The following is a 23,750-nucleotide window of genomic DNA, read 5'->3' as shown; positions in this document are numbered from 1 at the left end:
GCAGTTAACCCTACCGATTCAGCCCCGAGAAAAATCGTACGGGCGTCGATGACTGTTCCTTTTTTTAGACAACGATATTTGCTTTATATTTATTTTAAAGCGAGGTCCACGCTTCGAACGTGGAACAGGAGTGGAACGAGATGGTTTCGAAGCTACTACCATCGTTGAAATTTTCTGTTCGATCGGGTGGGGAAATTGAGTGGCCTCGTTGCGAATACTTGTGGCTTTTATAACAAACAACTTTTGTATCGGCTCTGCGCCTACTTACCACGTGTGTCCTAACAACGACGTTAGTTATTCTTTAGCTAGAATATGATTCGTTACAATAGACAATTGTTTAGCGCAGAGTTCTAGAAAGAATACCGAATGTACCATTGAAAATCGAGATGACGTTGCTTTAACGCCGCGACTTTCCTCCTGGAAACGGATACGCGTGCTAAGATAAATTGTGCAGATTAATTATCGCGCTTACCACGCTTCGCTTTTTCGCTTTTTCGCTTTATGCCTTTCCTTTAATCTATTATTTCATTCGAGTATTTACAATCATTAGTCCGGTTATTCTTAATACAGACAAAGATACGATAATATGTTTCTCGTTAATAATTGATTCGTTCATATTCAGTGTGTAAATTGCAAATCTCGTTATATTAGCATTCGAAACTTTCACCGTCAGAATCGATTCCGGTTCGTTAGTCGTAAAATCGGTTAATGCCTTTGTTAAACGTATTCGTTGAGTAAATAGAAAAACGAGTGGCATATACGCCTCCTCGATCGCCAACACGTTTCTACGTGTCACACATTCTCCTGACTGGCGTAAGCGGCACAAGTGGCTTTATACATATGTATGTAATGTAAATACGCGACCGTGTAATGTAAACGGTGCGCAAAAATATACGGATTACCGGAACAACGTATCGATACAGCGAACGAACCGATCGGATAATCAATTTATCGTTTATTTTAGTTCGTATCGTCAAGGATGCCGGAAGAAATTCGTTCTTTCAAATATGTATATGCCAATTATGCTATCCGACGCTGATCGTTATACATTCTATTAGCTCGTTTTTAATGTTTCGAGAAACTTTGAAATTTTTACTTTCTGTTCGTTAACGTGGAAAATTGCGAACAGAAAATCTATTTCGTTGAAAGTCGATGGAAACTCGTTACCGCGCGCTCTAGAATCTACGATTTTTCGAACGATTTAGATCGAAAGAAACTGGAACGAATGTTGGAAATAATAATAAAAAACAAACATTCCCGAGTAAAAGCTCGGTAACTGATTTCTATGCATACGTTCTTGTTACGATTACGAATATGTATTTCATTTTGAACCGCTTCCGTGCGCGTGCTGCCATCTGCGAACAAGTCTGCCAGTATTTACGGATGGCGCGGTATTCGTTCGAAATTCCGCGGAAAGTCATTAGTTACGACATTTTGATGAAAATTTTCGCAACGGTGATAAATCAGAACCGTAGCCGAACGGTTGCCGTTAAATAAATTTTCTACTTGAATTTTCACGCGGTGTATCTATAACTACCGAAAACGTAACTTTATTTTCGTAACGGTCTATTTCGATTGTGTAGTAATTGGAAGGGATTCAAGAAACGTGATTGAATGCGCGATTAAATTAACGACAACGTTTATTTTCTAACAATTTCTTGTTCGTATGTACATATATACAATATTTTACAAGCGACGAATTTTCCTATTCAATCTTTAATTATATTTCGAAACTTGAGTTCCATAGAGAGGAACGCCCTCATGTTAGGATCTTGAACTTTATCCAAGATCATTTTTTGAACGTCAGCGTCGCTCTTTGCGATAGTGGCACTTAACTTCTCCGCGTATTCGATCCAAACACAATTCGCACATCCGGACATACAGCAATTCGTGGGTTCTGACATATCGTCTACCAAACTGGAATCTTCCTTCGTATCGCTTTTCTTCTCCTCCGATGATAATACCTCTTTTGTCCCGTGGATACATCGATCGCGCATGAAATATACTTGTCGACAGTTGCGCGTTTGATTTTTTCCGAAAAAAACCGACGGCCGAATTAGATTCATCATTTATCCACTTTTTATTACTGATGCACCTGATGCACCTGATGCACACGAGACAATCGAATTCGTGATAAGCGCATTCGTGATTAGAAATTGTTTTAGAATAAGAAAATCAGAAAAATTAGTTGTACCGATAAATAGCAAGATGTTTTCGTATAAAGATTGCTAATAATTCGAATATTTCAAAGAAACGAACATTGCCACCTAACCTCCTCGATCGTTGCAAATACCTTTCTGACTTGGATGCATCACGAATCTATAGATGTCTCTAGTTGTAATTTTATTATTAACGCGTTGCCTTTCAAAAATCTTCATCTCGCAATATAATTTCATTTGTTATGAAATGATCGTTCAGCGTTAATATAGCTATATCAAAAGTTTCGTTATTGATCTTGAACGGTAAAATGCTCATTTTTCTTCTCGACTTTATGCGAGGCTTTTCGATCGATGCGTTATAAATATAAAATTTCCTAATTAATTTATTACCGATCTAATGGCAAATAATTAAGATATATGTATATCGGGGTGGGTACCTCTATCGCAAGGATGTAATTTCGTGAAAATTTCTAGCGGTTGTCATTTCAAACTTCGAATGTTGCCATACATCGTGTTTATCTCTGAGCAGACGACGCTTTAGTACACGTGAAAGTTATATTTTCCTTTCTTTCTAAGAACAATGGGTAGGAAAATTCCTGGGAAAAAGCATCGAGGTGTAAAAGATCCTTTTAAGCAACTGGCCAAGCGACAGGCAGAGTGAGTCGAACGTAACATGAGTTTTTTTCTCGAATTATTTACATAGGTTGGGAACTTCTGTATTATAGGTTAGAAACAAAAATAAATGCACCGCCGAAAGACGCGGACGATCAAGCTATACCGAAAAGTTTAGAGAGAATAGTGAAATTGAAAGAAGCAGTGAAATCGGGAAAGATAACTAAAATAAAGAAGAGAAAACGAAAAAAGAATAATGTTCTCATATCCGTCGGTGCACAGAAATCTAAACCGTTACATCCGAAAGCTAAACCGGACAAAGTTGTTCCTCTGTTTCAACAGAAACCTGGAGAAACCGAGGAGCAATTTTTACACCGAGTCGAAAGAGATACGCATGCTTTTCTTAAAGAAACTCAATTTGAGAAAAAGTACGGCGTTCTCGTGAACAGAAATCCGGAAACAGGAAATATTGAAGGAGTTACAAAAGTTGCTAAAGATGAATTGGATAATATTGAGAAATTGACAGCCAAAGATAAAGGTACTAAGAAGAAAAAAAAGAAAAGCATCGATAAACCTAAAATGACAAAAGGTCAGAAAAGGAAAGAAAAGTTGAAACTAAAGAAAGAGAAACGAAAAGAGGAAGAAGTAGAAGAGTTTGAAAACCTGAAGGATCAAGTTCAATTTGGAGAGATTGTACATGAACCACCGCAGATAAAAATTGGGCCAAAATGGGCCAATTCTGTAAATAATGCCAAGGTACAATCTTTTACTTTGCTTATAATGTATTTCTATGTTCGAATAAATTTATCCAGAACATTTATCACTTCTTACAGCCTGGCAAGAAAGATCTTTTGTTACATTCTGTATTAAATAAGAGTAAAGAGTCTAAAATAAATTCTAAGAATATAGTTTCTATGGATAGAACAGGCAAACGTAAAAAGCTACCGATCGGAGAAAGGAGGCAATTGGAGAAGCAACAAAGCGATATCATAGCAGCATACAGAAAATTAAAAATGCAAAAGTCTACTGGTTTTAACAACTAGGGTATGTATGCATCCACAAACTATGAAATGCATTTTTTTTCCAATACATTTTTGTTGCAATTCTGTTTTAATAAGTATGCTCTGCATCGTTTTGTTGTAATCATAAAATTATCCTTGTTTAATGAAATGTACAAATTTTGGCAATGGGAAATTGTATGTATTTTTGAAATTAAACATTACATTTTTTTGTACAACTGTAAGTTTGTTAGAATTAACACAAAAATATATACATATATATATATTTATTCATTCATGTAGGGATGTCTGTGCACAATGTTTCGTAGGTGCTAAAGACCGATGGTAAAGATTTATCCGTGAATAATAAATAATAAGAAATAGTAAAAATAAAAAAAATCCGAATAGAGTTCGTATTAAATTTGTCAAAATTATTTTAGCACCAGTAAAAATACGTTTTGAATATAACTTAATATTGTAATTACGTTTAATCTCATCCTGTAGTCCATACAAATGGTTCCAACCTCTCCTCGATAGGTAAAAGATTGTTCAATGTTTCGAGACTTTCCAAGGTTTGATTGAGAAGGGAATGACATTTAGTCAGCTGCTTGCTGAGCTCGTGTATTTTATTCAATTGTTCCGCGAATTTGGCAAATCTTTTTTGCCTGTCTGTTGCCAGATTAAGAATTTTTGTAACTTCTGGTTCTATGTTTATATATAAAGCAGCTTGTTCAGCTGCGATCATTTGAGCATTAGTGTTAAGGTGATGCTGATAACGCGCGCATAAGTTGAACAAACCAATAGGATCTAGTCTTTCCAAAACTTCTGGATCTCTAACACCAGGGGGTAAATTTAGTGTACCCCGCATGATGGGTAAGAACATTGGGATACTCTGTAGCTTAACCAAATCAGGGTCCTTGTCGGCTGTAGGATCAGCAGCAGCTGATTTTACCACTACTATGTTGTGAATCTTATCGGATGTAGTTTTTCTGTAACAAATAGTTGCATTGCTATTATATAAATAAAATAAATTATAGAAACTAAACAAATTATAGAAAACGGTCTACTTTTTAAATGGAATAATTTAAAAGTAATGGTCAGATTTCTAAAAAACAATGTATCTTACCTGTAGCTATTGGAACCTAAACTATTTTTACGTCTAGATATATCTTGTGCACCCAAACTCTTTCCTCTGTATAATTGGGACTGTTTATTAGTCATTTTTGGTGAATCTCCGATAGGTCTGTTCACTGTATAAGATATATATGGTAGATCAGAATCCGAACAAATACTGGCACCAGGACTTATGCATCTTGGAGGGGTATCCTCTGGTACTCTCTCACGATTAGGTACACTTTTACCACGTCTCAGAGGGGTGTTTCTTGCTCTACTAGCATTGGCACCTTGAGTACCACCCTGAGAACTTTGTTCCGATCCCATCCTGTTCAATTTTGTCCAAATTTCCTGCTAACTTTTTGACCAGATTTACACAAAGTATATACACTTGTTTAACAATATATTATAATCTCATTGGTTTTGCAACGAATACTATTATAAATTTGATACATAATTTATATGGTTAGTTCATATAAATACTTTGTGACAATTGCTCGGTAATAACAATAATCGTCATATTTGATTTAACGTAATCTGACATTGCTGGTTCACGTACAACGTTCTAATCAGCTGATTCCGAATATACATTTTTTCTCATTATTAAACGACTTCACAACGGGCTGTCTTTTTACATCTTGGTCTTCTGTATTTTCTTTATTTTCTCGCTCACGTCGGGGATGCTGTCAACGAGCGCGCTTACGATTGTCTCAAACTCGGTGTTCAACTTTTGCTTCTGTTGTCAAAAGTCATTTCCCTTTTTTGTCGATGACTGCTCATTTCTAGATTCGATTTCCGTATTATGCTCCTTCCTTCGACGAGAACACCATCTGTCGAAGTCCTGGTCGAAGCTGAACGTGCAATTTTCGCTCGATAACGCGTATTCCTGAAGTAATTTTCTTTGAAAATATTTTGAATAATTTGATAGTTTTCTTTTTCTTTGGAGAAAATACACGTTGCAATGTGTGTAAAAACAAAGAAGGAAGGAAGCAAATTTATGGAACCGATATACTTACGTTTAATTTCATCTTTTTTCTTTTATGTTGAACAAGTTGGCCAAGGTTTTCGCGTAAAAAACACAAGACCGAACGTTTTACTATCGGCTCGATTAGCGACGCATAAATTACCGATGCAACGACATTGTTAGCCACTAATTTTCGTGTTTCCAACGCGTGCTGTTTAAGGTAGCGATAAGCTGACGCGTTGCAACGTCCTTACGAGCCAGATAATCGATGTTTTTTCGTTAACGCTTCTACGCAGCACTGTAGATAAGAATATAGTATTTCATTGGTATTTCCGTCGGGAACAATCTCGAATTCTTATCGTTATTTAAAACGCTGCTATTACAGTAGCTGTAAAAGTTTAGCCGAACTTATCTAGTTGAGATCGTATTTTGCTGTTGCACGTATTTAGGAAAAGCAACATTTGCATTCTTAAGTATTTTTTTCCGAAGCAGAAAACTATGAGCACGATCCACGAAGGTCTCTGTTTCGTAAGATATGAAAATTTCTTCGTTAAAAATCAAAATTTCAGCTAGATCGTTTACCATCGTTTAATAAAGCGACGATTCTTGCATTCCATTGGGTGCAACGATCCTCACGCTTTTGAATCTTATTCAGTCCTTCTTTGCTCGTTCAACTTCACAGAACTGTATCAACATTAAATTTACATCAGTTTACGCAACGATGCGATGCATACCGTTAGCAGTCGCTTTTTTCCAACCGTGACATGTACGGTTCAAAACGAAAGAAGATAGTTGCGCAATCGCGATAGTTGCGCAATGTAGGATTATCGAGAAGAATCAGAATTATTTTCTGATCGCAAACTCGAAGAACGTATTATTCGAAAGAGCATTTTTCGGTCGGAGGGGAAATTAAAAAACCTTTTTAGGGGAAATTGGGTAGAGACGGTACGAAGAAGTTTGAAATTTCTGAAAAATTTCGAGCTTGTACCGTCTGGCCGTAACTAGACGAACTCTCTTTGCAGCCGAGAGGAATATTGGAATCTCGAGCAGCTTGCACGAGACATCATAGCCCTCGTGCATGCATATTCCATTTGCTTCGTAGCCCTTATTAACCCAAGTTCCGGACGCAATACTCCCTGTTCGTAATTCACGTTCCTTCGTTAAATTTCAGCGCAACCATTTTCGTTTTTCTATTTTCTTCTTCCGTTTCAACGATACTCGCGACCTTGCAATTCGTTTATCTTAAATAAGTTAGCATAGCCGATTTAATCGAAGGTACAACGTACAGAAGTTGATGGGGAAATTTTTTTTTCGCGTTGGCCAAAAAACGGAAGAAAATCGTAGGAGAAGTTTGGCTGCGGGCCCCGTATTTAGAGAATCGTGCTCGAACGTTTCCATCGTTCGATAAGAAACACGAACGGTGATTTCTGTCGTTGTGTCGCGGACCGTGAAGATAATGCTCGGATACGTCAATGCGTTAGAAAGTCGTTGTAACGAGTGCTCGTTAAAAATCACGGGAAGCGACGAGGAGGAAGTTGCGATGAAACATGAAGCGTGTCGCGCGAGATAGAAATTTCTCTATCTACCATAATTGCGTTTCCGATCGCTTTTTCAACTGGTACCATCATTAGGTACTTCGGCTTTATTCAACGCTTCGTTAATGCCTTCGTTTTATCATTCCTGTTTTCTACCATTCGCTTTCTATAATAGATAGTTTTCGATCCTTCGATATTTGTCAACCGAGACTCGTCGAAAGTGCAAATAAAAAGAAAAGAACAAGTTAACTCTGTCTCCCGTTTGCCGAACACATATTCCAATAACGCGCCGACTGCTTGGTGCAACCGGTCATCCACACGGTACGAACTATTAGATATTTAGAAAGTTACAAATTTTCACGTTTTTTTCTTTTTTTATCGATGCGTCCGTTAAATAAACCCTGTTCAAATTCGCGATCGAACGATACCGCGATCGAGACGAATTTTATCGAGAATAAATTGAAATTTGTTTCTCACCGAACGGTTAAGCAGCACGCTCGTAACAGGAGCGGTGTTTTCCATCGCGGAAAGGTAAATTACACGTTACCACCGCTTTCGAAGTACGGTTATTTTTGTGCCCACGGAAAAGAAAATGGTGTTTGCCACGATTACAGAAATTACGGTAACTTATAATCACGACACATTAATTCTATACTCTAATTTTATTTTACTCTTCGCGTATATTCATTTCTCGCCTCGTTTTCTTTTTTTTTTTTTTTTCTGATCAAATAGTACGCGACTTTGTCGTCGCGTAGTCGAAAAAGTAACGTTCAATTATTCGAGGTATCTTTCCGTGAAAATGGTATTTCGAATAGGTAGAACCGTTAATATTTTTGTGAGCGTTCGTTCGTTGAAAAATTGTTGTAAAGCGTTGCGTCGACTAACAACGATTTTCTCGCGATAGATCGATGCTCCAGAGTCGCGTTCAAAATTATTTGAAATATGCAGTTTATCGAGAGCTTGCGAACGTTTTTCATTCGTCGACGAACAGTTGCGCGAAATACGAAAGTATTCGCAATCAGGGGGAATGGAAGCTGTTTCTCGCGCGATCGTTTTTCTTCCGCGTATGGCCAGCGATACGCGACACCCTATTTTCCAGTTATTTATTAATCGTGCACGAGGCAACGGGAAATTTCGAGGAAGGAACACGTTTCGTTTCTTGTTTCGCGTTCGTGGCTTTTCCAGGACGGACGCGTTTGAATAAACAATCTCGCTTCCGGATAAATTTGTCCCGTTCGGATGTTGACGCCTCGCGACTCCAATTCCGAGTAATTGAAATATTTTTATCGGATAACGCGCGCGTCGTAATCGAGGGCAATTAAATTCGAAAACAAGAGCTCCTTTTTATTTTTGAGCTTCGCGTATTTTCAACGATTTGTCGCACTCTCACTAGCGGATCAACGCGAAATTTATCGCTCCCATATTTTCCAGGGTATTGAAATCCATGAAAATTGTTGAATCGTTTAAACGAGCCTCGTACTAAATAAATTGATAAATTTACAGCTTATCGGATACACGGGGGTGACATTAACAAGCAAGTTTTTTATTAACAGTTATTTCACGCTCAGACCATTCGTTATTTCAAACGGGTTGTTTTCTTAAAGAAGGTAAATCAATCAGTTTGGAAAAATATTTCAGAGTCGTTAATTTAAGGCAAAATATATGTAGCGAAATAATACACGTATAGGCTAGTTTTCGAGGAGTCGGTTGAAGGGATGATCGGTCCGGAGAGGCTCGAGCCGCGAGGAAGCGGTCAAGGCTGAGAGCCTCGAGAGAGCTACGATCGTAGAGTCAAAGTAGACACAGCGATATCTAAATAGATCGACGCGACTAGAGGCCTACTCTTTTTAAACTGGGCCAAAAGATTGCTCCCTTGGAAGTCGCAATCTCGAGATAGGAATCAGAAGGAAGAACGCATTGACAGAGAAAGAGAGAGAGAGCAAACGTTGGAGGAAGACGAAGGAAGATGGACGAATATATGTACGTACATGTATGACGATGAAGAGAAAATGTACCGAGGGGTTGGCCGAGGAGGACGAGAGTGTAAAAGCGGCATTAAATTTAAATTGCTCGTATCCCTGCGCGCCTAGCGTGGAACTTTAAGAGGCAGCGTCATCAAAAAATGGAAAGACGACGACGTTTCGTCGTAAAAAAGACGGCCGCGATGCGTATCCGCCGTACCCTTCTTCTTGGCCCCGACAGATTACACCGCTAAACGTGATTGTCTGAACGACTATCGGCCTCCTCCCGAGATCTCTATTACGATTTTATTCCGTTCTATCGTCGATAAAGAGAAATTTTTATCCTTCCATCTTGCATTTTTCTCTGAAAATATTCAGAGTATATAGATCCGAGTAAGAGGGCTTTGATAACTCGCGGCGTTTAACTACGATCACAACGATAGCTCTAGTCCGCGACAGTTTCGAACCTAATCTACCCTAATCGCGATTTCGGCGTAAAAATCGCCACGGGTCGATAATTTTAGAATACGTAAATAACTAGCACAATGGGGCTAACCTGACCTATCGAGATCGAGTCTATTGCTAGATTTCAAGTGCTTGAAAAAGTGTCCGTTTTGGATCGGATTTGTCGAGTAACAAGATTACATTCGTTGAAACATTATTATTGTTACGGAGGGAAAAGGTTATTTGCTTATCTCGAAAGAAACGATTCGATAGGAATGTTCGCTTGATCGACGTTCGCAGATTTATGGGTCTCTACCGTTTAATCGCGGCACACACGTACGTTACAGCGCGATTGTTCACGGCAGCAGCGCGGCGCGGCGGATCGAAATATTTCCTTTCGAGGAGCACGTTCCGCTGACTCGGAGGTTTAATCACGAAAAAAAAGAGCCTTCGAGCGATATGTTTGTTCGTTTTCTTCGATCCCGGTTATCTCGCCAAACCGGTGAACGAATGCTTAAACGATGCCTATAATTTCGTAAATTCGACGATTCGAAGCTGGGTTAATTTCCACTGATTCCTACGTTTTTTATCAGTCTCGCCGTTAAGATATTCTTTCGAAGAGAAATTTGAACAAGTGTCAACACGTCGACATTGTTGTTTCCTCAATTGCGATGTTCGTTACTCGTCTCTGTATGTATACTTAAAATATAATATTGCTGATGAATGAATATCGTTTACGCTTCGAATATCGTACTAAATCCGTCCAGTTGGTAATTTTATACCGAATAAATGCGGCACCTCGTTGTCACGATACGAGACGTTATGTCCGGCGAACAAACGAAAAAAAAAAAATGTATCGAAGCGATCACGACTTAATTGGTACTCGAAGCGAAACTGTGATAGCGACGCGTTTCCGTTCTTCTGTCGAAGAGAAATAACTTTTGCAAGATTAGATCGCGATAAAATTCGTCAAGTTTATTCGTAACGCGCGCACAAAAGTATGTAATTCGGTTGGAAAGGAGGTCCGAGCGAGCGATTCGCGGCGAGATGCGAATCTTGATCGGTGTTTGGTATGCAGACTAGTTTGCGCAAACATCGAAATTTCGTCGAACCAGTCGGAAATTTGGTCGCTTAAGGCTGTTTGCCTGGCAGATCAGCATAAGAATCTGCCATTCGTGCATCTTTATTCGCGACTTGCTTCCCTTCTTTCCTCTTTCCTAGCCTATTAGAATTTTTGAAACGGTGACTAAACGCTTTCTCATAATTTACCGAAATCGGCTAGCTTCTTTCTTCGATTATTATTCAAACTTTCGTTTCTACTTTACTTTTCGAAGATTCTTTATTCGCGCGTTATTTGTTAGGTAGGGTGTCCCGGAAACGAGTACATACGTTGATGCCTGATGCGTGTTAAGATCACGATTCGAAGATTTCCTGCGAAGCAGTCCTCCGAGTCCGCGATTCATCATCTTGTCTAGTAATCGACGACCATTCTTGAGTCATTGGTTCGATGTCGGAACCCGTAGAAGCGTCAGCGCTTCTCGTTGATAAATGATTTTAACCGAGGAGGTAAGAAGTCATTTCAGTTTCTAAGAAATCCTGCTATTTTTCTTCGGACAAACTCTTTCTCTCTCTTTCCCTGGATAACTGGAATTACCTTCGCGATGTTTTTACGTCGCAAAATCACGCGAGCTTTTCTATTTTTCGAAGTTGCTCATTCGATATGCAACGCTTGGACAGTAGCGCTAGCTAAATTGGAACCAATCACCGGTGAGTTCCGTATCGAATTTCCCACGAATTTTTCATTGGAAAAGTCCAGCTTTTCGTAAGACTCGTAATCTTTGTCCGATGGGCAGCGTTTCAATTTCACACGAGATATCGCGATAAATTATCGATATTTAAGCGAGACACCAGGCGCGTCCGTTAACGGGACAGATCGTAATTGAATTTGCAACCGTATACGGACCACGATCTCTCTCGCGTTTCTTTGTGCGAGCTGATGCACTCGTTGCATCGGTTAGACACTCAAACGGAAAGACGATGACCTGGTACGTGTCTTGTCTTCGTTCGATCTCCTCTCGGGTCAAGTCGTTTGCATTTTACTGCCAGCTCGTCGCGACAACCAAAGCGAGACTTACCATCGCGTCGCTCGGAATCGTCGATTCGTTTATTGCTTCATCGTTGCACGAGTCGAAGCGACACAACAGCTTGTTTCTTTCTATTAATTACGCGGTCGAATCGATCTCGTACGTTGTTCGTGACTACGGTTATCGTCGATCGAGATTGCCAGCTTAAATCGATTACCGAGTCGCGACTGGATTTACGAGCGACGATGCTCTTGAAACTCTTTTGGTACGTAATAAAAGACGGTGGGTATCGATAAAAATTTCTTCGAAGATTGATAAGCTTCGTTAACGATTATTACTATTATTATTCATTCAAGGACGCTTGTCACCGTTAGTTGCCGATTATCAATGAAAAATTCTACTAGAATAACCGCGAAATTAGATTTACTTATTAGAGAGTCGGTCGAAATGGATCCAGCTCGAAATAAGTTGGATCCGTTTACAGGTTGTACGTGCGAGACAGATGGACCGTAAAAGGTCTTACTCGATAGAGAGATGTTAAATCTACTTGACCTTCCCGATCAATCTTTCTTGTCGGATTAACTTCGTATCCTGTTAATTCGACAGTTTATGTTCTCGATTAAATAAATACAGCTGAAAATAACATTACGTCGCTAATGTACACTTCGGGATCGAGTATCGTTTCTAGATGCACATTGAAGTAACGAGCGTGTAATCGCGATTAAACTAGGTTCGTTCGAGACCCAACGATTATCAATTATCGACGCTTATTCCTAACAGCGTATATATACATTACGATATACGTGTTTTGTACGCATTAAAAAGTAGTGATTTTATAAGGCATAATAGAACAGCTGTGAAATATAAATTTATCGGTCGGTTAGGGAAAAGATAGTAGGAATCTTCCGGTACTCTTCGCGTAAAATTGTAGCCACTGGAACGTTAAAAAGAAGAAAATAAAAAATAAGGTATCGGATGCGCGTTCGCGTTAAAAGAATAGTGGAAAAAGCCGAGTGGCGCGAACCAGTTTATATCGTTAAGTATGAAAATAAGATGCAGGTGTGATAATATTTGCGGAGATAATAAAAAAATGGAAAAGAAAAGAAAAAATGCAAAAGAAAGTAAACTGTGGAAGGTTAGGCATTTGAGGCGTCGCGGGCGTGGGTGGGGGGTGCGCGGCGCGGGGAGAAGCCGGGATAAGGGTAGGCTGGCGTGGCGGGTAACGTCAGTGAGCAACGAGCTCTCGTCGCGTAAACATCGTCTCGTTATCGGTGTGTCGAAAACGCTCGTACCACGTGGTTGTTCGACGCGTCACGTCGCGTAACTTTCTCCAAACCGGTTTCCGTTGGCGAAAATAAAGCTGTTTCGTCGCTGGTTCTCGTGGCCGAAAGAAAATCGCGAACAGGTGCATCGGTTGTGCGGACGAATCCGTAAAAAAAAGAAGGGATCGCGTGTTCGCGTGACCCGAGATAAATCGGGTCGGAGGTTATTGAAATTCAAATTCAGCCGAATTATAGCGGATCATTCTTCGGCTCCTTTTGTCATCGTCTCTTTTTGCCGCACGTAAGTTCCAGCTACTTTATTCCCTCTTTTCTTGTATCGTACGGTCACCTCGCGTCTCGCTGTATCGGCTCCGAAAGACGAAAACATCGATCTGTTAATGTTCAAGCTTTCTCTTTTCGTCGTACAGTTCGGTAGCACGACAACAAACGCGATAACGCTTATCTCTCGATACGAGTGAAAATTGTACGTGTCTGGTTGCGTGCTCCTGGCGTCGAAGCGTTTCGCTACGCGATACTTTCGATTTAATCGAGATCGATATCGTTTACCTATCTTTTCGTACTTTTAGCGTTTTACATAGTTAGTCACCTTTGAAACCGTAATTATCTTTTTCGATTACGATATTTTTTCGTTTCGTTTCATTTTCGCTCGGAAACTTTTGCTCCGGTAAACCTCCGAAAATCTATCCACTCGTAATTTTCTGAATACGCTAATTATGCTTTTCCAACTTTAGGAAAATAATGTAATCGTTTTGTTAAAAAGAGCACGCGCGCACGTATACTGTTCCCGTGTTTCCTATCGGCATGTAGCCGAAATAAAGAATAACTAAGTTTGAGAAACTGTTGATAAACTTTCGTAGCGTCGAAACTGGCACTGAAACCGACAGAGATCTTTGTTGCGTAATGACGGTAATTGTACCGTGTTTGCGCGTCCTGATAAGACGCGCGCTCGGATGTTGTTCGAGCAGGAACATGAAATTCCCACGTTATTGCGTTTCATCGTAATTTTCTCGAAGACAGGATAACAGAGATTTACGATTTAACGAAAGCTCTTCTCGTTCCGTGAGACTGGAAAAGTATTTTGTCATTGAATCGTAGGTTGCTCGTAAATCGTCGAATTCGCGCCGCGCCACGCTACGCCACGGCGAGAACTTTTTCAGTAGGTTCGTGTAAACGATGAAATTAGTAGGCTAGACACAGGTAGGGTGATTTACGTTACTTTTTCAACTTCGTGCCGAGAATGTTCGCAGTTTTCAGTCGGCGAACTTTACTCGCCATTTTTTTCCCTCTTATATGTTTATAGTTTGTACCGATAATTGTTTTCGCTATCTCTTCGGGTGTTTATGAATCGATGCGCGTCGCGATGCTTATTTTCTAAGCGACTCGTAGAACAATTACGGTTTATCGGCATTACTCAGCATCGAAAGGTATAATTTTGTAGCGGTTAAAATTCGGTAAAAACGCTGTGTTTCCGTTTTGTTCGTTCGTTCGTTCGCGTTCTAACCATTAACAGGACGGTGTAAGAATTCCATTTTGTCGGTGGATTACGTTTGCATGGTAGGACGTTGCGAATAACCTCGTCATTTGCACAGAGTCACGTACGTATACTTACTCGTTGCATAACGATGCTTGATTAAACGATAGACGCATCGTCGAACGGAGTCGTGAAAGTCACGACGCATTTTTATGCATCGAACGCTCGCGTACCTATGGAAGACGTTTGATACGTCGAATCGAGGAAAACGGGATGTAAAGGTCGTACGCTCCGAGTTTAGCGTTGTTCGAACGATAGTCAACAGGGTTTGGCTCGCGATCGCGCGTCCAGTTATTCGAAAATACTCCGCTGTAGGTTCGTCCGATTCGAAACAAGGCCGAAAGATTCGCTTCTCGCCGTCGAACAAGTTTCTTGATATATTAAATTAGTCAGAGTGCGCGACAAAACACGAAGAACACGCGTGATCGGAGAGTCGTGTTATCGAGTAAATACTAAAGTACCGAGAAAATTTTCGTTCGTAAATCGATGATCGTCGACTACGTACTCGTGAAAATTTTAAGTAATCGCAAAATGTTTTTGTTCTTATATCGATACTCGTGGAACGTTAACGAAAATAAAAGTACCGAACAAGTATCGTTGACCGAGATTCTGATTCCCGAATATTCGCGATCGTCGCAGACTCACCAGCAGTCGCGTGCACGGAACTACGCGAACGGGTGAGTCGATTTTTGTCTCGAAACGTTTATTTTCTTGTTTCGATTAAATTCGTATGTTCGCCGCAACTCGTAACTCGTTAATTATTTTGTACACGGTCTAAAGCGCGTATTCATCTTCGTCGATTCATCGAATCGAAACGATCGTTTCGACTTCGTTTCGTCGTATATGTATATGTACTTTTATCGGTCGAACGTCCAACTGCGCATCGCGAACAGCCGTCAGTTATTAGTCGCGTTAATTACTCGCAATTAACGAGTTTCAAGTACAGTCAGCGAGTTAAGATCCTTCGAGTACTCTTCTCCAGTTTTTATGCGATACTTTTTCTTTTCTGTCCGTATGCCGTTTGCTAAATAACGTAACCGATTATCCGATTAAAATAAGTCAAGTTGCTTAATAACTTATTTCCTTTATCGACTTCTATCTCTCTCGATGCTTTCGCGTTAAATACCTTTTATCGAGCAAGGTGTAACCGCGAAGTTAAGATTTTATCTACATTCAATTGCTGTTCCTTTATCGAACTTTTTGTCGCAACAGCTTGTTGTTCAGGTGCATCTGCATGTCGTCGATGTTGGCCCAATAGGCGAGTAATTTTATTGTCATCGCAATTTTGTCGCCGTTACACGCTGCCGACGCTCTCGACAGCTTCCCTCTTTCTCCCTCTTTTCTCTCGCGTTTCCTTTAATCTCGTACCACCTGTCTTCCACCTAAACGCCACGCGTATCGTCTTTATTATCGCAATATCGGGAAATTTCTTTTGGGCCGACGATAATCGAACGCTCGGATCGGAGTAAAATTTTTATCGACGCCCCCAAAGTCGTCGGCCTGATTCTTTGGCTCCTCTAGAATCTGTTAATTCTGCAGATCGCGCGACATATTTTCGCCGCTAGGACGCGTTTCGTTGTAAGCTCCCCTCTTATTTCGAATAGTCGCGGCGAACTTTGGAAATGTTCGAAATTTCCCGTTTACCGTTTAGATCCGATACTTAATAATTTTGCTAGGTTAATCCATTAAATCGTCTTTATTCGATCGAATTTATTTCTCTATTTCGACGAGTCCATAAATGGTTCGGAAGAGCCACAGGAGGCTATTGAATTCCCATTGCACGCGTCTAGCGTGTTCTTCTTAATATCGCGGTGGTGGGTGGACGGGATAAAGGGCAATCAAGAGGATACCAGCGCGAAAGTGAGATATATTGCTGCTGTCTTACGCGTAATCGGGACGCGAATACGTGTGTCGCTAATGCGATCGTGTAGAAACGGTCATAAAGTTAGCGGACAACATTTTTTACGCTTAACTGCCGGATACTTGGCAATTGATCGAAGAATTGGTTGCAGTTGTTTCTCCTAACCGTGATTCGAGCAGTTTTTAAATCGATTCGGTTAATCCATTGATTCGTTACTTATTGTCCAAGTAAGAAAGATCGCTCGTTGGTTAAAATTAATGAGGTCTTTTCGCACGAGAAAGAATTCCCTTATAAAATTGAAGAAATATCGCACAAAAGGCGTCGAAACTGCTCGGTGATCGAAGTCGGCGCTATTCTCCTTATCGGACCGAGCTGGACAGTTTAATTTTTCCTTCTTATTCAGGCTCTCGAGGTTGGTGTATTTTGGCGTTACTTCGCGTATTCTCGAGGCTGTTCATCCCGATATTGAAAAACTTGGCCGAATAAATGAAGTTGGAATCTCGCGGAACAAGAATTCTTCCGTCAAATTGCGAGCGAGGAGAGAGTTTCTTTTCACCGAGTTCGACCATTCTTTCTCCCTTTTTCCATTCTAGGCGATTCCTTCGAATACTTTGGACCCGTAACGATCCCGCGTGCGCTTTGCTTTCGCCGCGTCGCGTCTAGTCGTTTTTAGTCGGTCTTAGTCGCTTTTAGTCGCGAACGCGTCGAGAGAACAGAAAAGTATGGATGAAGGAAACGCGTTTCCCGTTCGCGAATTAATTGCGAAACGCGTCTGTCGAGCAGCTTGCTCTCGTCGACACCGAGTAAGGTGTCGTTCTCTAGCAAGATAATCGCATCGTGTTCAGGAAGGAAAATTGCTAGAAAAATATTTCAATCCGCGATCATTTTTTATTACAATTAGCTAAAATGTATGTCTGTCCTTTGTTTCGGTTATAAAAGAAAAGAGCAACGCAACGTTGATTTAATCTCCCTCCATTCGTTTCTTTGACTCGCTAATACGTTACAGGTCGCTTTTTAATTCCTCTATCGCGCTCGGTTTTCTCTATCTCCATATGATCCGTAATTTATTAGTCGGTTTAATAAAATACAGAGGTAGGAAGTCGAGAAGGGATGGTATTTGTCTCGTTCGCCTTGCGCGTTTCCCGTTTCGTATCGCAGGCGCGAGTTGTACGTGGTTTCCATGCACAAGTGCCGTTAACGGGCCCATATCGCGTACGCTTGGACAAGATAAAGAGTAATCAGCGAAACGAGCCTTTTCTGCTCGTATTCGTTTTCGTACCACATTATTACGTTGTACGTATCGCTTACCGTGCGTTCTATCGCCACGTGTTTCGGCCGTTCGAAATTCGATTCCGAGACGAACAAATCGTTCGCGAGAAGAAACGGAAAGGAAAGGAAAGGAATTCTCCCGCGAGGGATACTCAGTTATCTTATCGAGCACAAAAGAGATGTTCGCGTTAACGCGGGCCGATGTCGAGATCGGCATCGTGCGAAATAAAATTGTGCGTGAACGTCGATCGATCGAAAGCGAAACATTTTATCGGAGGCGTTTTATCAGTCGCTTGGTCGCGCAAGAAACTCGTTACCTTTTTCTCGATTACCTTTCACTTGGTCGGAAAATCTTGTTCGCCTACCTATCGAAACTGTCGCGAGAAGCTGTAACCTCGTTACCACCGGTTACTCGGTCAACGGAAAGAAGGAAAAATCGTTTCGGCAGACGACGAACGTATAATAAATATTCGTCCCTTGTTCCGGGTAAAGATGTTGTCAACATGCTCGTATATCGCTCAGAAACGATAAAATGTCTTGAAAAGTATACGTTCTTCGGGGAATTATCTTCGACTCGTGCAAATTTGCTCATCGTCTATTCAGCTTGGGTCGAATCGTTGAACGTGCAGTCAGATTTTATTCTCCACGAATTTGTTTAGGAGGCAGTCTTGTTTGATCGTGAAATCTCTTTGCTTCTCTTTGACGAAGATGTTCGATAATTTCGATAAAGCTTCGGCGCAACCGAGTATCGTCGGGTAAATGCATACGTATTTACTTTTACGCGCTCGTGAACACGGTGTCGTTTAATTAATTCCGAGTACGGCCTTAAAATTTCATTCCCATAGTGTATAGGGGGGTTGCGTGTTACCGAGCCGGTCGTAAATCTCTTTCGCGTGCTCCGCTATTTGTAATGCGAATTTTAATGGAAAGTAATTAAGAGGTAGTCGTTAACGTTCTTCCCGATTCGAAACTCTTCGGTTTTCGATTTTTTCAAACCGTCTCTTATAATCGCGCTAGATCCTTGCGTTCTCTTGTAAATATTCGCCGTACAAACGATCGTATTTTTATTTCGACAAATATTTTCGATACCACGATATTTTTGTCCTCTTCTAGATAGATAGAAGAAGCGGAATAGATTTATTCGAGTTCGTTGGCCCGATGCTCGGTTTTTGAAAGCGATCGGCCAGCTGGATGCCGAGTAAATAAACCGCCATACGTTTCCTTGACACCACCCCCTGTGAAACGTTATTAGCGACGGCGAATTTGAAAGTCGTCGATATTCCGTCGTTTCACTAACTCCCGACTCCCTTTTCCGGACTAATGAAAGTCAAATTATCCGCGGAACCCCGATCCTTTCTTGCCAAAATGTTTACGGCTTCCTTGGAACAATGAATTTTTATCGACTCCTCGCGAGAAGGACGTTGCAACGAGTTGACTGCCGTTGTCTATTTCTTTTTTTTTTCTTCCTCTTCTTCTTCTACTTCTTCTTTTTGGCCATTTAAATTCGAGCGACTCGAGAAAAGTCTACGTACGTATACGTCGTAACGCGTAAAGGCGAGAAACAAATTTTTATTGGCAAATTGTTATTAGAAGAATGATAGGATTAAACGAACAGACTTCGTTGAATCGTAGGAAGGATCGATCGCGTTACCGATGGTTCGTTTCGCGAGAATGACTAATTGAATTGGCGCTCTTTCAACCTATACTACGAGCAGAGCGCGAGCCGTAAAACACGCGATTAAACGTGGATTCATTCGAAGCTGGACCGAGAGATGATAAATCGGACGAATAAATTCGGCCACAGCATTCTTCGTAGTTGGTTACCGCCACTACTAGTTTGGTAAAATTTCGTTTCGAGCGACGAAAGGAATTTCACGGTTATTCGCGTGATCGAGCAAAGAGTCGTTGACAAGAAATTGCGCCGATTAATAAACCGCGACCCTTCGTCTCTTCGTATTCCCACGCTTGGCTTTCCTTTAGACTTTCCTAAAGTTTTCTACAACGTTTAATACGAGCAGAAAGACTTTTGTAGTCGGTTGCTCGCTCGCGATTACTGTGTCGTTGATCACGATGAGCCGGAATTAAATTCTTAGAAAGGACGTGTGCGCACGGTCGCCGAGTCGTGGGTGTTGCGGCTTTTCCTGGGAACATCGGTTACTGGATTTCGCTCGTTTGTTCGATACTATTTCGACCGAGATATCTGTTGAAACGTTAAGCCCTCGAGTATTAAATGTCGTTTTTAAATCATTTTTAATCCGGTTGCAGCGACGCGTCTGCTAGAAATGAACTTTTCATCGTTTTATTCGATTTCTTCGGTTCGTTCTTTCCCTCGTTATCGTACGTATCGTTTCAGAGCGAACGTTTTGCGTTGGCAAGGTGAATCGGTATTAAAAAATATTGCCAAATTTATACGACAGTTGTTTAATTGTTCGCGACGATGACTCGCGAAAAAGAACCGGTGGCGTATACTTGTAGTCGAAAAGTCGGGGTCGAAAAATTGGACAATCGATACGATTCGTGAAAGGGGGTCATTTTCGGCGTAGCCGCGAAATCGAGTCGACACCGATGACAATGCGCGCGAGAAAGAGAAAGGACGCTCGATGATAACGTTTGATTAATCAGAAATTAATAGGGCACAAATAACGCGGTAAATTTACAGGCAAATATTTTCACCGGTGATTAATATTCGCTCGCGCGAAAAGGTGGGTATGCATAACATGGCTGTTTGCACGGCTCGTTTGCCTCATTTTTCTTTCGATGATTTCGATATTGCAGTATATCGCAATAATCTTTAACGTTTAATATTATTATCGTTTTTACGTATCGTTTCCTTAACGGCAAACTTAGGTAAACTGAAACGGACGTCGCGATACTTATAAACGAATATTTATGAGCTGACGTAGCAAAAGTGTAATCGTTCGTTATCGCTTGACGTTTAATCGTATTTCTTTGTGGTTCGCGACTAAGGACGCGGATAATCTTCCTTCGAGCACCATTCTTCGCCCATAAAAACCTTGATAAACGGATTTCGGTTAGTTGGTTGTCGACCTACGTCCTATGCGACACTATATTATATTTCTTCGCCGCTATATTTCTAATTGAATCGGCAATTTTAAATTTCACATGTACAGTAGCTAACACGGTTGTTGAGATTTTAACAGTGTCAGATTTAATAGTCTGAATTGAAAAATTCACCGATCGCGTTCTCTCCGATTACACGCGTTTAATTTCACCGTGGCAGTTAACGCGTTAAAACGAACGCGCGATAGATTCTCATGATTTAATCGATCTCATAAATAGTAGATCTTTAGGTTAGAATTTATTACGAGGAACGAGAGAAAAAATTGTCTTTTTATTGGCATTTTTGGTGGGAAAATAAATGGTGTCGCGCGTGATCGATGGTAACCGATTCGTATCCATATAAAAAAACACGACGGCGTTAAAGAGTGATGCCGATTTTTCACGTTCGTCCATTCGTTTCTCTCATTTTTTTATTTTTTTTTCTTTCTCTCTCTCTCTCTCTCTCTCTGCCTCTCGATATCGATCGATTTCAGGGTATCGTCGAAATTACCCTCGCATTTTCTGGCTTTAATTTACCCGATATCGTTTCGTTGGAATTTTCAGTGAAACGATTTCTCGATTAATTCCTTAATCGCGTTTTACTCGGACATGTTTCGTCGACTTACGGTGTATATTCCGTTAATATTTATTCGCTCGAAAAATTGATTGTGGAAACGATTTAATTTTCCATGTTACTCGAACGCTCGAAATCGGTGCGTTAGCGACGAATCTCGAACGGATGACGCGACGTCGAGTAAAAAATAAATTTAACGAAGAAACGTTGAAGCAGGATCAAATATTGATTTTAGCTGTTTAGTTAGTAACGTCTCGCGAAGGATCGCGTACGGAAGAATACGTTCGGCGAACGTGTTCGGAAGAAGGAGAAACAGCTGACGGAGTGTCGTATGAAATTTTTCAGATCAGACCCGAAAGGGAGCAGAAACGCAAACGAGAGAGTGGCGACGATGAGAGAAATCCCTCTACTAACAGAGTGTGGAAATTAACCGAGTGTTGAAGCGAGAGCCGCATTAACAACGTGTTATTAACGTCATGTAACGAACACCGCCAAAGTAATCATGGAGAAGGCCTGCAGCTTACGCTCGAGTAATCCGAGAGCTACCAAGGGTAAGTCGATTTTGACTTTTACCACTTGTTACGCTATCCTGTTTCTTCGACGATCGCATGCGCCTCTCTCTTCTATGTACGCATGTATACGTACCTATGATCGTTGCGCCAGCCAACTTCTCTTACATCTATACGTTCGCGTCGTAGTTCGAACGTGGCTCGAACTAACTTTGGTCCAACTATTTTTCGACGGTATCAAAACATTTTCCTTGGAGATTTTAGTTTTTTCCTCGTTTAAGAGTCGCTCGCGTATTTATTGTATTTCAGGCAGCCGTAGTAAGGCAACGTTAGTCGCTATACCAACGTTCAAATTCGATCGAAACTAATTCGTAATTAAGTTATCCCGAATAAATTGAAATTAAGTTGAAATTTGAATCGAGCATCGAAATCGAATTCAAACGGGGTTGAAATTTAATCCAAATTGAAGCAACAAATTTGCTTCTAATAGAAATCGATTGAACGCGTTGCGTATCGATGTACCGCGTCATTGATTAGAATTTCGGCTATAATTAAACGTACGAATTAACTTGTTGTTACTTCGATCCTTACGTTACGAACGATAAGACGCAGACCGAAATTTTCTTCTCGTCGAGTCGAGGGTGTAACGATCGATCGATTCGGTCATCGATTCGTACACGATTCGAATCCGTGTACGACGAGTTTTATCCAGCGTGTACAAAGCTTAACAGTTGGAGCACGTACAGGAAGCGTTTTATACCTTTGAGAGACGGTGCAGCGAATCGAAGGGGTCAAAAACAGGTTCTCTCCATTTGTTCCGAGAAACAAATTAGCGAAACACGGACTTACGTGTCGACGATTCACTTTCCGTTTCGTTCGGTATCCACGATCCTCCTTCGATCCTCCTTCGATCGTAAAACAAAAGTAGCGCTCGCTTTCTTCGAGTCGTGTCGCTTCGAAGAACGTTCATAGGTCCGGTAGAATTTCATCCGGTAACCGCGGTAGCGAGAGTCGTCGGAACGATTGACTTTCTCGGTTATTGGCTCGTCGAACAACGACACTCGTACTTCTCCGAGCGGATTGGTTAAATTTCTTTTATCGCGGTAAATCGAATCGATTCGTTCGGTCGAGCTTTTTCGACCGTGCTCGTCGAATGTCCCGATCGCGCTAATCGCGCGGAGAAAACGCGACGAATTCGTACTCGTATTCGTATTTATACGCGTTTACGCGATAAACAATAGAATCGAAAAGAAAGGATGCAAATTAGGAAGAAGAGATTTTTCGTGGAATCGAGGATCGGGAAGACGAAGTAGCTAGCGTAAAAAATAAATGCGAACAAAAGTGAATCGAAATAGGATTTCGTGGTCGAAGCAGCCACGGATCACGGAATTATTCTGTGAAAATTTAATGGCGGTCTGGGGAAGTGTCGTCTCCGACGGACTTTCGCGTGACTTCTCTTTATTTCGATCGTGATCAAGAGCGGCGAAGGTAACTCGGTTCGCTCGTGGCAAGCATTTTAAGCAGTGCTCCTCGATCGGCACGAGGCTATATACTCGTCTTGCATAATCCACGATGCACGTGCCGGTGCATAAGAACGCATAATTTTCCAACGCGTACGCAGAATGCATCTGTTACCATTGAAGCCTGGGCCAGCCTCTACGAATGCCATTTCTTGCTTCGACATTTTTTTTTCTTCCACCGATCGCTAGGATTTTCCATTTTTCCCCCTATAATATACATAATATCTCGTTTTATTTTATTCGAAGATGGAAGTCTCTCGAGTACAAATTCGT

At 41.0% G+C, this 23,750-nt stretch overlaps 2 protein-coding genes and 1 long non-coding RNA gene across 6 annotated transcripts in view; 2 read left to right on the top strand and 1 right to left on the bottom strand.

Moving 5' to 3' along the window:
* LOC143265084 (uncharacterized) overlaps positions 1–23,750 on the top strand; it is a 79,729-nt gene that overhangs the window by 41,070 nt on the left and 14,909 nt on the right. The gene's annotated exons all lie outside the window — the stretch shown is intronic.
* LOC100879054 (coiled-coil domain-containing protein 137) lies at positions 1,638–21,861 on the top strand. Of its 4 annotated transcripts, none has more exons than XR_013039238.1 (5): positions 1,638–2,816; positions 2,885–3,527; positions 3,605–3,815; positions 11,148–11,352; positions 21,794–21,861. XR_013039238.1 is itself a non-coding variant. In XM_076535152.1 (5 exons), the coding sequence occupies exons 2-4, from the start codon at positions 2,740–2,742 to the stop codon at positions 3,812–3,814; spliced, it is 930 nt and encodes a 309-aa protein (XP_076391267.1). In that variant the 5' UTR covers positions 1,638–2,462; positions 2,634–2,739; the 3' UTR covers position 3,815; positions 21,794–21,861. The 4 variants fall into 4 exon arrangements, 3 of the variants coding, with proteins under 3 accessions (XP_076391267.1, XP_076391266.1, XP_076391268.1); XM_076535152.1 differs by lacking the exon at positions 11,148–11,352 and having other exon boundaries at positions 1,638–2,462; positions 2,634–2,816; XM_076535151.1 differs by lacking the exon at positions 11,148–11,352.
* On the bottom strand, positions 3,950–6,105 carry BORCS5 (BLOC-1 related complex subunit 5). The gene is made up of 3 exons (XM_012297227.2): positions 5,899–6,105; positions 4,896–5,768; positions 3,950–4,758 (listed from the first exon to the last, which is right to left on the bottom strand). Exons 2-3 carry the CDS (start codon positions 5,207–5,209, stop codon positions 4,263–4,265), a joined length of 810 nt encoding a protein of 269 aa, XP_012152617.1. The 5' UTR covers positions 5,210–5,768; positions 5,899–6,105; the 3' UTR covers positions 3,950–4,262.

This window comes from Megachile rotundata, chromosome 8 (genome assembly GCF_050947335.1).
Source record: "Megachile rotundata isolate GNS110a chromosome 8, iyMegRotu1, whole genome shotgun sequence".
NCBI lineage: Eukaryota > Metazoa > Arthropoda > Insecta > Hymenoptera > Megachilidae > Megachile > Megachile rotundata.
This window is presented reverse-complemented; position numbering and strand designations above follow the sequence as displayed.

Excerpts from the sequence above, each read along its gene's own strand:
- LOC100879054 (XM_076535152.1), top strand. The coding sequence starts at position 2,740 with ATGGGTAGGAAAATTCCTGGGAAAAAGCATCGAGGTGTAAAAGATCCT. Across the intron at positions 2,817-2,884 it reads CTGGCCAAGCGACAGGCAGA|GTTAGAAACAAAAATAAATG; the intron begins GTGAGTCGAACG and ends TCTGTATTATAG. Across the intron at positions 3,528-3,604 it reads ATTCTGTAAATAATGCCAAG|CCTGGCAAGAAAGATCTTTT; the intron begins GTACAATCTTTT and ends CACTTCTTACAG.
- BORCS5 (XM_012297227.2), bottom strand. The coding sequence starts at position 5,209 with ATGGGATCGGAACAAAGTTCTCAGGGTGGTACTCAAGGTGCCAATGCT. Across the intron at positions 4,759-4,895 it reads TTAGGTTCCAATAGCTACAG|AAAAACTACATCCGATAAGA; the intron begins GTAAGATACATT and ends TATTTGTTACAG.